Source organism: Chelonia mydas, chromosome 6 (genome assembly GCF_015237465.2).
Source record: "Chelonia mydas isolate rCheMyd1 chromosome 6, rCheMyd1.pri.v2, whole genome shotgun sequence".
NCBI lineage: Eukaryota > Metazoa > Chordata > Testudines > Cheloniidae > Chelonia > Chelonia mydas.
The window spans coordinates 51,448,448-51,462,980 of NC_051246.2; the positions used below are offsets into that span (position 1 = coordinate 51,448,448).

A 14,533-nucleotide genomic window follows, 5' to 3' on the forward strand; every position below is an offset into this window, starting at 1 on the left:
GTGCCAAAAGTACTCCTTTTCTTAAAGCTGAACTGATTACTGATTGTAGGCAAATGCTTTTGTTTGATGTACCTTCGGAGCCAATATATTACTCTTCAAAAGAAAGTGAAAGTATGAAAAAAAGACAAAAACTACTCAAAGCAACATTAAAGATTCTGTATGAGTGTGAGGTAATTGCATAGAAGGGAATTTTCTCTGAAATGTATCAAGAAGGGAAGGCATTCTTATACAGAGAAACTGTGTTTCTGACTCTAGCAATCCAGAAACACACAAAGTAATGCTATGCTTACACAGCAAGTACAATATTAAAGCATTTCTGGGAATTTTGCCTGTATTGTTTTAGTAAAAGGAATATAGAGAACCATCAATATTACATAAAAAGTGACATTTTAATTTTGGATAACATTTTTCAAATGCAATTAAGTGATGTAGGAGCCTAAGTCCCCTTTTCAAAAGTGTTTTAGGCACTTAGGAACCTCTTAAGTCCCTTAGATGTTTTAGAGAATGTTAACCGCTGGTACAGAGGGTCTCAACCTATTTACTATTGTGGGCCGCATATGCAGCTCTCTCTGTTATATGGGCCACATCCACACAGTATATACACTACCTTAATGGCCCTGAGGGTGTCATATGGGCCACAGCTGTGTGCTGATTGGGCTGCAGGCAGCCCAGAGGTTCAGAACCACAGCTCTATGTAATAAAAGTAATTTATGATTTTACTCAAAGAGGATGGCATTTTGTATAAAAGGTGGCTATGCCATAAGACAATATCTGGATATATTGTGTGTATTTTGCTGAACAGCTTTACACAAGCACAATGCTTATAATTAGTTCAGAAATACCTTGAGTAAAGTAGATCAATTTTAACAGCAAATGCACCAAAAACTAAGTTTTCCCCCCTCCTCCCAGTAAAGAAAAAGGATCACTTTGAATTTAAAAAGTGAGCTTATTTTATACATTTGACCAGTAGGATGCATATCACACCTTGCATAGCACATGATGGTATTTTCATGTCAATAAAAACATCTGGATGACTCTTAGCTATAGTTGATTTATGACAATAGATCTTCCTCGATTCTTTTTCTTTGCACTTTCAAAATTCTGGCCTTCCTTGTTAAAGGCAATTTTCCATAGCCATTACAACCCCACAACACTTGCCTAAAGTGATCAAAGCAACACATGGAAGTTGTACTAGTTTTCAGGCAAACTGATTTGGTTTTTGAGCTTTGAATCAGAACTAATGACTCAATTAAGTTGAAGAAAAATGGAGTCAAAATGTTTTAAGCAAGAACAGAAGTTAATAAAAGGTGCCAAATGAATGCATGTGTAGAATTTACATGAGAAAAATTTTACCTATAGATTTTTGTCTTCTCATTGTACCCCGAGGTATACCTAGAAAAAGACCTTGAGGAGTCCCAGGTACAGTAGGTGGCATCACAGCAATACCCTGTCTATCGTACATGGACTACGAAACAAAACAAAAACGTTATGTACAAAAGGGCAATGTTAGAGAGAGACACCATGAGAAAAATAATTCATCTCCTGTTCCACATACTACTATGTTGTTCATCTTAAATAGTCAGTGGTCAAATAAAATTATCTATTCTTCTAGCACATTTTAAGGGTAAATTTGAAGGTATCACAAGCAATCGCATTTCTGTTTATCTCCCTCCTAAAAACATTGCCACAAACTGCACCGCTGTTCAAGTCACCCTGCACCTACATCTGGGTTCCAATATTTTGACATAGAAGAGAGACCTTAAATTTTCTAGGTGTAGTGTGTTAAATACTCAGAGTTCTAAATCTGCTTATACTACACAGACGAGTAGCCCCACTGATTTCAAATGAAATTATTTGTGAGACTCAGAATTTGGTCCTAAACTTATATTTTGATTTTATGAAGTTGAAGAGTTTTGAGGAGGAAATTATAGTTGAATAGCATGGTTTAGCATGATCATCAGGAACAGAACAGAACAGGATCTCAGCATTTCAGAAATAGTGTTTTTATGGAAAGATGTGTGTCTTCTTCAAGTGGCCTCACCATTGAATCAGAAATATTCGAGATCAAGTAGACAGAATTAGTGACAGCAGTTTCCTACCTAGGCTTATTCTGGGCCTAGATGCTTGTAGGGTATTCATTACAGCCAGAGCGGGGAGTGCTGCCAACAGTTAAGGCTACCTGTTTATAACTGCCAACTTTAACCATCTGGGATGAACTTTCCTATGCTAGCTGTCTGACTCGTTCTGAAATTTTATTTTATTTTTTTTAAAAGGAAGTTTCAGCTACTACGGTTCAGTTATTTTCAAGAACAAGGATAGGGGAAAATACATAGTTTTGCCCATGTTAAAAAAATGTTCAACTATATAATTAGGAAGCTCCAGGTCCTCCATGCTTTGCAGAAGGGACTTGAAGTTTGGCAGGGGGACACCCTGGTGTCAGCGATGCACCTTGTGCTGTCTCTCTGAAACTCCACACAAATTTGGCCAAGTTCTCCAAACACTGTAGTTTGCAGATGCTCAGTAGAGACTTGTTAGAGCTTGGCAGTTACTGAACAGTCTCCCATATTTCGTGTGCACTGCCATGCTCCAGTTCAGGGGCTGAGAAGGACTTTCCCTGCAATTGCTCCTTACTGCTGCCTGGGGCCCATTGTGGTGCCGAATATGGAAAATGGGAGCAGGAAAACTGTCCTTCAGTCTTAATGCTCCCCCTGCTTGCAGGCAGGCAAGTGATGAGAAGGAAGAAGCTGCCTGACTGGAATGCAGAGGGGGAGGAATAGGGGAAGTGCTGTTACAGGAGGAAGGAGGGGAGGAGCCATGGGACTCCGGTGGGAGGGGGCAGGAGCAGGATCAGTTGGGTGAGTAGGACAGAGCAGGAAGGGGCAAGAAAGAGAGGTTATGATTTTTAAAATATAATTATGCAATAAATTGACAATTAAAAAATAGAGATACATCAGGTGGCTGTTATCAAACAGTTGAAGGAGAGACAGAAAGCCATCTTATTTTCCAGTCAGCGTGGAATACATGCAGATCAACAGAAGAAATTAGTCCTTGTAAAATAGATTGTGGGCACATCTCAGAACATGGAATAATCAGTAGTCTTCCCCTTTCTCATTAGTGTTTAGCCCGCTTCTAGGGCACCCCTGATCCTCAAGGGGTAAAGCCCCTTAATTCTTCCCTCATCTCTCAATGGGCCTGGGTTCTTTGCACTTGGTGCCTTCACCTGGGCTCCAGCCCAGTGAAAAACTAACAGACATTTGGCATTACAATGTATAGTTACAGGGAATCTAGGACCAGACAAACTATAAGGATATACAACACGTTATTCCTGGAAAAAGATAGGGGTAAATTGAGGATGGCCTCAAGCCCCAGCTGTCTCCAAGCGCAGGGAAGGCCTACTGGACTCAGCTAGCAGTCAGCCCTCCAAGGCGGAGTGGAGTCTTAGGGCTCAGTCTCTTCTTTGTGGAGCTGGGTTCTCCAGATCAACCCCCCTAGTTAAGACACACAAAATGGCATCTCTCTCTGTGCTGCAGAGAACAACTCCAGTACTGCTTCCCCTTTGGCTACTGTACCCTGACTCCTTTAAACTGGCTCTGGTAATCATTTGTTGTTCACCAAACCCTTGAGGAGGAAGGATAAGGGGCTCTATTATTTTTGGGATCAGGAGGGGGGCTATGTTAGCATGGCAGCTGAACACCTTCCCAAAAAATGATTGTCTGCAACTCACTAAAAGACATTGCTGCTTATCCTAAATCTGTACCCCCCGATCTGTCTAACAACGTACAGGTTGTCCTCCAAGAGCCTCATAATGAATTTGTGATTTTTATCCTCACAATACACTTTTGAGTTAGGGAAGTACTATTATCCCTATTTTACAGATGGGGAACTTAAGTAGAGAGATACTAGGGCTCAGATCCACAAAGATATTTCAGCACCTAACTCTCCTTGAGAATCTAGGCTTAAGTGACTTGCCTAATGACTAGGGACCGAATGGCTAGGCAGCAGTTCTGCGGAAAAGGACTTAGGGGTGACAGTGGACGAGAAGCTGGATATGAGTCAGCAGTGTGCCCTTGTTGCCAAGAAGGCCAATGGCATTTTGGGATGTATAAGTAGGGGCATAGCGAGCAGATCGAGGGACGTGATCGTTCCCCTCTATTCGACACTGGTGAGGCCTCATCTGGAGTACTGTGTCCAGTTTTGGGCCCCACACTACAAGAAGGATGTGGATAAATTGGAGAGAGTCCAGCGAAGGGCAACAAAAATGATTAGGGGTCTAGAGCACATGACTTATGAGGAGAGGCTGAGGGAGCTGGGATTGTTTAGTCTGCAGAAGAGAAGAATGAGGGGGGATTTGATAGCTGCTTTCAACTACCTGAAAGGGGGTTCCAAAGAGGATGGCTCTAGACTGTTCTCAATGGTAGCAGATGACAGAACGAGGAGTAATGGTCTCAAGTTGCAATGGGGGAGGTTTAGATTGGATATTAGGAAAAACTTTTTCACTAAGAGGGTGGTGAAACACTGGAATGCGTTACCTAGGGAGGTGGTAGAATCTCCTTCCTTAGAGGTTTTTAAGGTCAGGCTTGACAAAGCCCTGGCTGGGATGATTTAACTGGGACTTGGTCCTGCTTCGAGCAGGGGGTTGGACTAGATGACCTTCTGGGGTCCCTTCCAACCCTGATATTCTATGATTCTAAGGTCACATAAGAAGTCTTCGGCTGAATCAAGAACTGAACCATGGTCTCTTAAGTCCCAGTCCAGTGCCCCATCCTTCCTACCTGTAGACGTCACAAACCTACTTATTTTCTACAATACTGCTGATATAATTCAGAACACTTTGGGATTCCTTCCTCTGCAGCTGACAAGAGCGAAGCGTATGAATAAGGATTGGTGCTACTTCAGTGGGAAACAAATGCAGCTAGACAGTAGGGAAAAAATTATTTTTTCCTCATAAGACTTTACAACCAGTGGAAGCAAACTCAGATCTGAGGGTGTCTACATTTGGAACTGGGAGCGTAATTCCCAGATGAAGGAGAAACACCCAAGCTAGCTCTGATCAAGCTAGTGCTCTAAAAATTGAGCGTGGCCACAGAGGAACAAGCACCCAGAAGCGCTAGCTGCCCCAAGTGTGTGCCTACCATCTCCGATTGGTTTGTACTCGGGGCACCTAGCACTCTATTTTTAAGGCATTAACTCAATCAGCGCTAGTGTGGGTGTCTTTTCTTCAACTAGTAATTACACGCACTAACTAGTTTTCCAGGATATAGCATTTCAGTCGTTAGTGCTTTTTATAGCATTATTGCTATCTCCTCCCCTTATAAATTACTCAACTTTATCTAGTCAAAACCAAAACAATCAATGTTGTTGGGAGTAAATAAACCCAGTAATGAAACAAGGGTTCATGTTAGGATTATTGTCAATGACGAAGCTTAGAATGGTGATAAAGAATAACCATAATGATTAACTACATTTATAAACCCCCCATTGCTGGTGTATACATAACAGCATGGCAACTAGTGGGTATAAAAAGACTGGACTTACTAAAGCAGTACTAACTAGAACCACAGCTTCATAAGTGAAAGCAAGAATTTAGGAACCACCACGTACATTCATATCTGTAGTTGAAGGAAAGCATCTACTGGAAGGCCGCGGTTTAATCGTTGCCACTCTTGAGTCCACAGTTACATTGTCTGTAATTCTTGATGGCTTGGAAACTGGTACAATTTCATCCACTTTATCTGTAACATAAAAGTATTCACTAAAATAAATATAATTTGTCCAAAGACTGAAAATCTAAATATTGCAAGGTCAAAGGAAGAGTTTTACTTTTCAAAAAAATGCAAAGAAAAAGGGTGGATTTTTTTTTTTTGGCATTTTAACAAGGCAATGCTTGAGCATCAAAAGTCGTGCAAGCCGAGCACTTATTTATTGCTGCTGCGTAACATGCATGCTTTAGTTTTAAGCCTGCATGCATTTAATGTTTACTTAGTGTGACTCGAAAAACAATCCTCTTCTTCAAACCTTCAAAATGTGAAGGGAGAATATCTATATAGAAACGGAAAGAAGACCTTTAGAGATAATGAACCCATAGAGCACTGTTTCACATAGCGATAAGCAGACAGTACTTAGTCACCAGAATTTCAGTGATATTTTGGACAACAACAAGTACTTCAAAAGTGCTCTTTGTGTCTATTCTTCTTCTCCAGTAATTACTTTCTAATCTATTCATCATGTCAGTCTATTAGACAATATAACTTAGCATTATTGGAAACTGCTCCATGTCTCTCTGTTTAATTAAACTTTAAATGTGCTTTATATTAGTTTTGGTTAAAACTATCATATATTTGTGGTCAGAAATGGGCCCAATAGGCAAAGTTCCAATCTGGATCAAAACTTTCCCAACGCTGGGGAACAGTGGTTCAGAACTGGGATTTTGATTTAGCATGCTATATAGTGATAGGAACCATCTGTGAACATGTGAGATCCCTCAAAGTTCAGGAGTCTTTGGACCCAGGCCCAGCTCCAGTTGTGACTATAAACCAAATGCAGCAGTAATACTATTGAATATATTTAGCACTAATATAACGCCTTAAGTCCAAGGATCTCAAATCACTATGCAATCAACCATAGTCTTACAATTCCCTTATTACAGGTTGGGAAATTGAGGCACAGAGTAATTAAGTTACTTGCCTAAGGCCACTGAGTCATTCAATCTCTGAACTTGGACTAGAATCCAAAACTTATACTCTAACCAATAGCCTTCCGCACTGCCCCTTTCACCCTATCTTTTGTCCCTGTGAACTCTCAGACTGCCAACTGGCACTATATGTACTACCCCCAGGCTGGTAGTCATGCTAAGCTAGGATGGCATTTTTCTTTTTAATTTCTCTAAAGCAATAGGGCACCAGTCACGCAACCTATGTGTATTCTCAGAAATAATGTACTAGAATGAACCAGAAGTGATTCCTTAGCCTGGCAGCTCCTCTTGTCTTAGGCTTCCACAACTTAAAATTTTTACAAGCATTAGTCAAGCCACACCTTACTTTTCAGGAGTTAAGTATGGTATGTCTTTGTATGGTATGGTAAGGTTTGATAATTTAGTTTAGGAGAAAATAAAACTAGCGCATTAGGTTATTACTGACTTAAAAACAGTTGGAAGTCTAGAAGTGGCACCACTATGCAAAGTATCAAATTTGAGCTTGATCCCTCACTGGAAAAACAGCTACGCTCAGACTCTAGGAGTGTGGTAAGGGACAGGAAGTAGGCAAGAGGAAGAAAGATTTGTCTCTCCCTAACCAGCAGCTCTGGCTGGTGCAGAAATGGAAGAATTACATTCAGCCTTCTCTGGTTGGGAAGACACTTGTTTTGGGAGAGGAGACTTTTGGAGCACTGGGTGACAGGGAGAGAGCAGGAGAGAAACAGCTGCTAGAATTATTAAGTTGAACATTGTAGGTGGTTGGCTTACTCGGAAGTGTTACTGTCTGCTTTCCACTGGAATTAGTATTACATTTTTTGTTTGCTTTATTTATTTTCATATAATAGACCATCCAGGGGGAGGAGGAAAAAAAAACACGCTTAAAACCTTCACAAGCAAATAAAATAAACATTAAAAAAAAATCACATTCCATATGGTCTTAACAGTAATTCAAACTGCGCACTTTTCAGAAGAAAATACCTGTAACCTTCTGATGGGCAAAAGGTATCAGAAAACCATGGATTTAGCCTTAAGCATTTGAGCTACACAGAAAAAAAATATTGCTAGATTGCAGAATCAAGTTTAGGGGTATCTACCATTGATTGTAACAAGGGCATGGGAATTTCATGTTACATCTCTCCAGCCCTTTATATGATCCCAGAAGACCAAACACTTGTTCTTGGGATCCAGACAGAGGGGTGTTTTGGGGACTGAAGCCCTAGACACCCAAAATTTGTAAATAACAAATATACCATATAAAAACGTATTCCCTTTATTTTGAACAGACACATAACCATACACCTATTCAGACAACAAAAAAACTACAGGGAAAGAATGATGAGGCTATGACAGACACTTGAAAAGCATGGAAATATTCATTTAGGGGATGAAACATACATACTCTCCAACTGTACTGATTTTGCAAGACAATACTGGAAGTCAGATCTTAGTATTTGACCTGACCACAATATCAGTTTGTACAGATTTCCTAACAAAATCTGATATTGCTACCACATCAGCTTGTGGGGAACTTTATTCTTTGTGATTTTACAGCTTTAATGTTGTCAGCTCCTCAGTCCTTCTCACCCTATAGCTGCTCCCATTCAAATTGTATTTGGTTCCTTTCCAGTCATAGCTGAGAACAGCTGAAGCAAGTTGGAGTGGGGAGGGAGAAGTTGATATGATTAAGTTGTTTTACAAAAAAAGTCTTTTTAGGGGCTTCTTGCACCTAGCAGTGGTTCTAACTGCAGTACAGGCAGTGTTGCTAATGCTGCCCAACTTGTCCTTTTGCACTGCTGTCTTTGATCAGAGCACAAATGTAGAACAGTAAGATGGCATTTTAAAACTAGAACAAAAATTTTGAAGCTTCCAAAGCAGCTAGGGTGTATGTGGGATGAAGTAAAAGTCATCCAAAATGGCAGCAGCTACATGGCGGGTCCTGCAGAATATACAAGAATCTTAATATATGGCCCCCACATTCCACCACGCTTTTAAAGTGACAGCACTATGTAAATAAATACATTTTCATTATAATATTAGATATGTGCTACCTACGTCAAGAGTCAACTGGCCTTTTCTTGACTTGTGTAATTCCACAATAAACTCATCCAAAAGAAATAAAAAGTAGATATTTAGGACAAATTTTTCAAAGGGCTGTGCCCTTAAAATAGGTTGTTCATGTCCGCAGTAGTAGTGCGCAAGCCATGTTTGGGCCAGTAATGCATCTTCAAAAGGCAGCACACTGGAACACTTTTTGTCAACTTTGCTAGTGGACTTCTCCTCCCCCATCTCCTTTTTTGTGTTTTGACATATTTTTGTAATATGTATTCTTGCACCACTAAGAGGGGCTCTCACATGATGTTACTGGAAATGTATTTATTTATGAGGCTACCTATATAAACAAACAAAATTTAGAAGAGGCACAGATGGGGTGCAAATGAAATGCAGGTGCAAGAATTTACACCTGGCATGAGTGGTGTGTTGGCGGCATGGCCAAGAAAGTGGACCAAAATGGAATTCTTAAAGGGTGAGCGCCCGCATGCAGTTGGTCATAGGAGAAATATTTTGAACTAGAAAATGTATCTGCAACATGCCTACACCAGGGGTCAGCCCACACCAGTGACATTTCATCATTAACCCAGTCATTTAGCAAAATGCAGCCACAAGCAAAACAAACTGTTATGAGGAGCAGTTTGTGGCTAGTTTGTAGAATAGTAAAATGTTTCCTGCTCACATTTTGACCAACTTCAGTCTCAGAGAAGGGGAAAGGGAAGAGGAGTATCCACTGGCTCAGCAGCCAGAGCACAGCCCAAATGCATCCACAGGACAGGATTTTTAGGCCAAAGATTAACGTCCAACATTTGTCAGAGGAGAAATTCAGTATGCTTGACAATCAAACTCTCCTGAATTTTAATGAAAACTTACATGGGGATCTGGAGAGTCAAACACAGGTGCCATGCTACACCTGTGATAGTTACAGACACCACTGCTCAAGGGGCTCTTGATAACTGGAACCTTTCAGAGGACCACAGAGATATCACAAGTATAAGCCAGTCTGATGCCTCTGCATGCATGCAGCAATTTCTGAGTGCCACTGTATTAAATTTCCCAGAGAGAGGCAGCACCAACAGTCATAAAATAATTGTCTTCCAAAGTGCATTTTCTGTATGTCCTGTGTGCTACTGATCGCACCTATATTCTGCTCAGGGCACCTCCCCTCAGGAAATTAGATGGCCTAACGGGACGAGGAGGAGTTCCATTCTATCAGTGTGCAGGTCATTTGTGATGCAAAAGTTTAATCACAGAGGTAGTAGCACAGTGCCCAACAGCATGTCATGACTCTTACATTCTCAGGAGGTCTGGCTGCCAGGTAAGTAGCATTGTTATGTTTAAATTAATATCTGTGATATTACTAGGGATGGTGTCCCCTCAATAATATATTTATTTGTTGAAGAAAATCGTATTTATCCCATAAAGACATGGCGAATGACTCCTGTTCCAAATTCCCTGACTCTCTCAGAGGAAAATTATTATGCTGCCCACCCATCAAGCCACCAGATGCATCGAAGAAGGAACTCTGAAAATGAGAGTCAGGTGCCCAGTGGCACATTACTGTACAGGCCCCACAATATACCATATAATCCTGGCAAGACTGCATATTACACAACATAGCCAAGAGATGTGGATTAGCTCCACCTGAAGGGCTAGAGATTGACCTTGTCAGACCCACAGAGGATAAGAATGATCATGATCCAAAAAGGCACTTCCAGGCTAACCCCAACACCTCAGGCCAGCATGCCAGAAACACCAGGCAAAGACTGATTGAACACAGTTTCTGAGGCTAGTATTGCCAAGACCCGTATACTTACCACCAAGTCCATAATGCTTGCTCAGAGGGGATGGAGGTAATGGAGAAAAAAAAACTCAAAAAACAGCTGCCTCAAGAAATGACTTGTATTTGTAAGAAAAGCAATGAATGCCTGGCACAGTGTAAAAAAATGCTCTCATGAGGCTAAAGTGAAAGAACAGAGGCAAATGTTCTTCAAATACCAGCAGCACACATTGTTAACAATGCAAATATAAACTACAAAATGTTAGACTAATCTAGTCAGCCAGAATACAATGTTAGCCAAAATGTAGAAATGGTTGAGTTCTGCCACTCATGGCCTTATGGCTAAGAATTAAAAGGACAGGCACATAAAAAAACCCTAAAAATCCTATCGTTATTGTGATTATTTTTTCTTCCCTCCCCCTTTTGCCTGGCGTGTAGGCATGGGCAACGAGGCCCTCTCAGTTATGGCTCTCTGCAGCCGGCCACTGCGACGAGGCACAGTGGCCTGTGGTGGTTCTCGAGAGACACTTGTTCCTTGATCCCCTGGTAAGTATACAGTGGAGGCTGCCACTGCATCCTCACCAGTCCATGTTGAGGCACTGGTTAACTCAACATGGGGGGTGGCTCTTTGGGAGATACGTGTTTCAAGGACCTGCGTCCTTGGCTGTTTGAGGAAAGCTAAAATCTCAGACAGGTAGTTATGGATGGCTCTTGTGGATGTAGCCACAATGCCTAGCTGCAGCTCCATGCGGCCCATGGACTGTGACATGAGACCCATGGACTGTGCATGCTCCCTCTTGATATTTTCCAGCAGCTGCACAATCCTACTGTTGGTTTCCATCAACAGCCTTTCCCCCTCTGTTAGGTGGGGCTGCCCTCTCCAACCCTGATCCCTAGGGACAGGCTGAACACCATGGTGCTCTTCATTCATTTCATCATTCCCCTCCTCCTCCTCAGGAGAGTCACTTTCAAACTGAGGAGTCCTACTGAGTGACTGATCCCCAGGAGACTGTATGTCCATTGTACACTCTGGAGTCCGCTCTGGTGTTTGAAATCCCTCAAAATCTTCCCCAACGTTGCTGTGCGTTTCAGATGACGACAATGGCCACTGCCAACTCTCTGTAGTTCTGGCTGGTGAATCTTCGTCGGAAGCAGGCTCTGAAGATTCCTGTTCTTGTTCAGGCGTGGAGGGTGAGCTCGCTCTCTGACGTCTGGGTTGCCCCGAGCATCCAGGAACCTCCCCATCTTGTTCCCCAGTGACATCTGGCAATCAAATAGAGGAGCAACAACCACTGTATCTGAGGCCAGGAAGATGGAGGAATCTACATGCATTGGACAACACATAGAAAGAAGCCAATTGGGAAAACCACAGTGTTTGTGTTTGGGCAAACAGAAGGGCAGACTAAAGTTTAGTGGCTGAACTGGGTATGTGGCAGTTGAAGTTACTAACCACTTTATATACGTGCACATTGTCCTGCACCCATAACACACACAACTGTGCTGGATCCCACGGCATAACTACCAATACACCTCATTGTGATTGTGACAGAAAGTGTCAGTGAACCTCTCAAAAAGCTCACCTATGAATTGCAGTGGTGTCACAGTCAGAAATCCCTGTGATCAGCTCAGGGTCAATTGTCCAATTGAGTCTCCTGTGGTGTCAGATGTGCTCCACCACTGGCCTGTGTGGTAGCCCTTTGCTGTTCTGAAGCACTGCTGGCTATCTTCTCTTTTGTCCGACGTTTCATATCACCCCTCCACCCCCAGTGTTTTGGGCCCCCCCCAATCATAGCTGTAGAGCAACTGTTGTTGCCAACAACATTTATCCTGTGGGCAATGGCCTCCCAAGCCTTATCTTTTCTGTATGCATTATTTTCTCAGTGCTTTCTCCAAACAGTATGTGATCCTATTTGAGGACATTGCTCACCAGGATTTTTTTTTTCCCATATAAGATAACCTTCATTTTGCTCTCTCCTGGCTGTGTCTTCCCTTGCCTGAGGACATTTGGTGGAAATGTGCAAGTGCTTCCCTGTGCACAATTTAATATGGAAGGAGGAGTGGTTAATTATGCTATTGAAGAGGACATTGCAAATGTGCTTAATCTAAATCCACCCATATATAAAAATATACTCCCACCAACTGAAAATGACTAGACTTTTTGCACGCACATCAATCATCGGCTCTCATTACCGTATGATCTACTCAGCACCATTTCTGAATTGTTCACATTTGTGGCTAGAACCCTCACCCTATTTATGCTTGAAACAAATAAATAATGAGTATCACATGTTTTGGGGAGACAATTTGACTGTAAGAAATCTATCTGGGGCTGTTCAGCTAATACAATACAATAATTCAGCCCAAAGAGCCTGCATTTTTCACTCAGGCAAGGGATATGTGGAAGAACCACTGTAAGACTATCACATCTAAGTAACAGCAGCTGCTGATCATCACTAACTGGTTGCTCTGTAGTGTTGGTGCTAGGATGTGAGGAATGGTGATTCCACGTCATATCTACGCCCTGGCACTACAATCTAGGAAAATGTTGCTCTTTAAGGACTACATTCTGCTCTTTGATACACACCATGTGCTGCTCTTAAGAACTTCAGCTGGAGTTGTGCATTTCTGTCTGATGGGTGCTTTTGAGGTCAGGTTAATCATTTTTGTTAATGGGCTTATTGTTTGTTCAGGAGTTCCTGGGATGATTTTTATATATATTTTTGTTCTTGGTTTTTAGGACCCCTTCTCAGAGACCCAAGGATCCATCCCTCTATCAGCACATTTATACACTGATCCCTGTCTGTCTAGATCGTCATTAGGGTCCTCATCACTCACTATCTGAATGCCTTGAGTATTATATTTATCTAAAGGGCTACTTACAGTTAATGATTTAATATAATTATTTAATGTGATTAATTTTTGTGCTGGATATTATTTGTGCATTTAATATATTCACTACTTTAAAGTATTCACATTCAAAGTATTCACATTCGGTCTGTGTCTGATTGGACTGTCCAGTTGCATGTTTTATGGAAAGTGAGGATGAGATCGTATTTGTAAAAAGGTATGAGCTCCTTATGGAAATGAATATTAGGGACAAGTTGTCATGCAATCATTGGCTGTGCCACTGCACGAAAATTTTGAAAGGGACTTTGACATTATCCCTCTGGAATACCTGTTGCCTTTGCAATTCTATTTTCTCTAACACAGCCACAGCTGTTACCTTTGTTGCCAAGTATCTTTTAGCAGCTACAGTGTAGGACCATGAAATTAATTCTCAACACTTCTCTAATAGAGTAGACATGCAAAAACAGGGGACTTCTTTTTACCACACAAAGCAAACACACATTCCAGCTAATTTGTATGGAATCAGAGAGATAAAGGGAATATATATTCCAGTTGTGCCATTGGTCATACAAAATGTGTCATTCTTTTGATATATCATCAGAAACTTCCCCATATTTGAATACTCCATTCTCCTGACAAACACTTTGAACAGAGCCCTCCTAATGATGGTAAATAACAGAGTCAAATTTTTTTTAAAAAAAAAAGAGCAAAAACTGAAAAAAACTAATTTGTGAATATTTTTGTCAACATCACTTAATTTAGTTTGATGGGAGGGGCGCGTTATTTTTGTTGTTTACACATATTTGGGCACCTGTCAGATATTTATGAAAGTGTCCGTGACCCTGGAAAGTTTCACAAATATTAGCACAAGTGGTTATTTCTCTAAAAACAGAATTATGAAAGCTTACAATTTGTCATTCTCCTACTTAAATATTTTCTGTCTCCAAGTCAGGGAGCTGAAACGGTATCATCTGGCAAAGCATTATCATCACCACACAAATGACAAATATCCTAAGCAAACAGTTTGTGAATAACTAATGGGCTGATAGTTATTAAAACTATTGGCGAATACATATGAATAATGAATACATTCACAGATACTGGGATAGGTTTGCTAACTAGCCACTAATGAAAAAGGGACTAAATTCATAAAGCATTCAACCAAC

The 14,533-nt window shown here is 41.2% G+C and overlaps 1 protein-coding gene across 2 annotated transcripts in view; it reads right to left on the reverse strand.

Moving 5' to 3' along the window:
* The window catches only part of SHANK2 (SH3 and multiple ankyrin repeat domains 2), a 612,060-nt gene that overhangs the window by 18,534 nt on the left and 578,993 nt on the right, over positions 1–14,533 (reverse strand). For both annotated transcript variants that reach the window (XM_037899997.2, XM_043548746.1), the window contains 2 exons: positions 5,602–5,732; positions 1,354–1,465 (listed from right to left, as the gene is read on the reverse strand). In XM_037899997.2, coding sequence (XP_037755925.1) covers positions 1,354–1,465; positions 5,602–5,732 — 243 coding nt within the window. The remainder of the gene's footprint in view (positions 1–1,353; positions 1,466–5,601; positions 5,733–14,533) is intronic.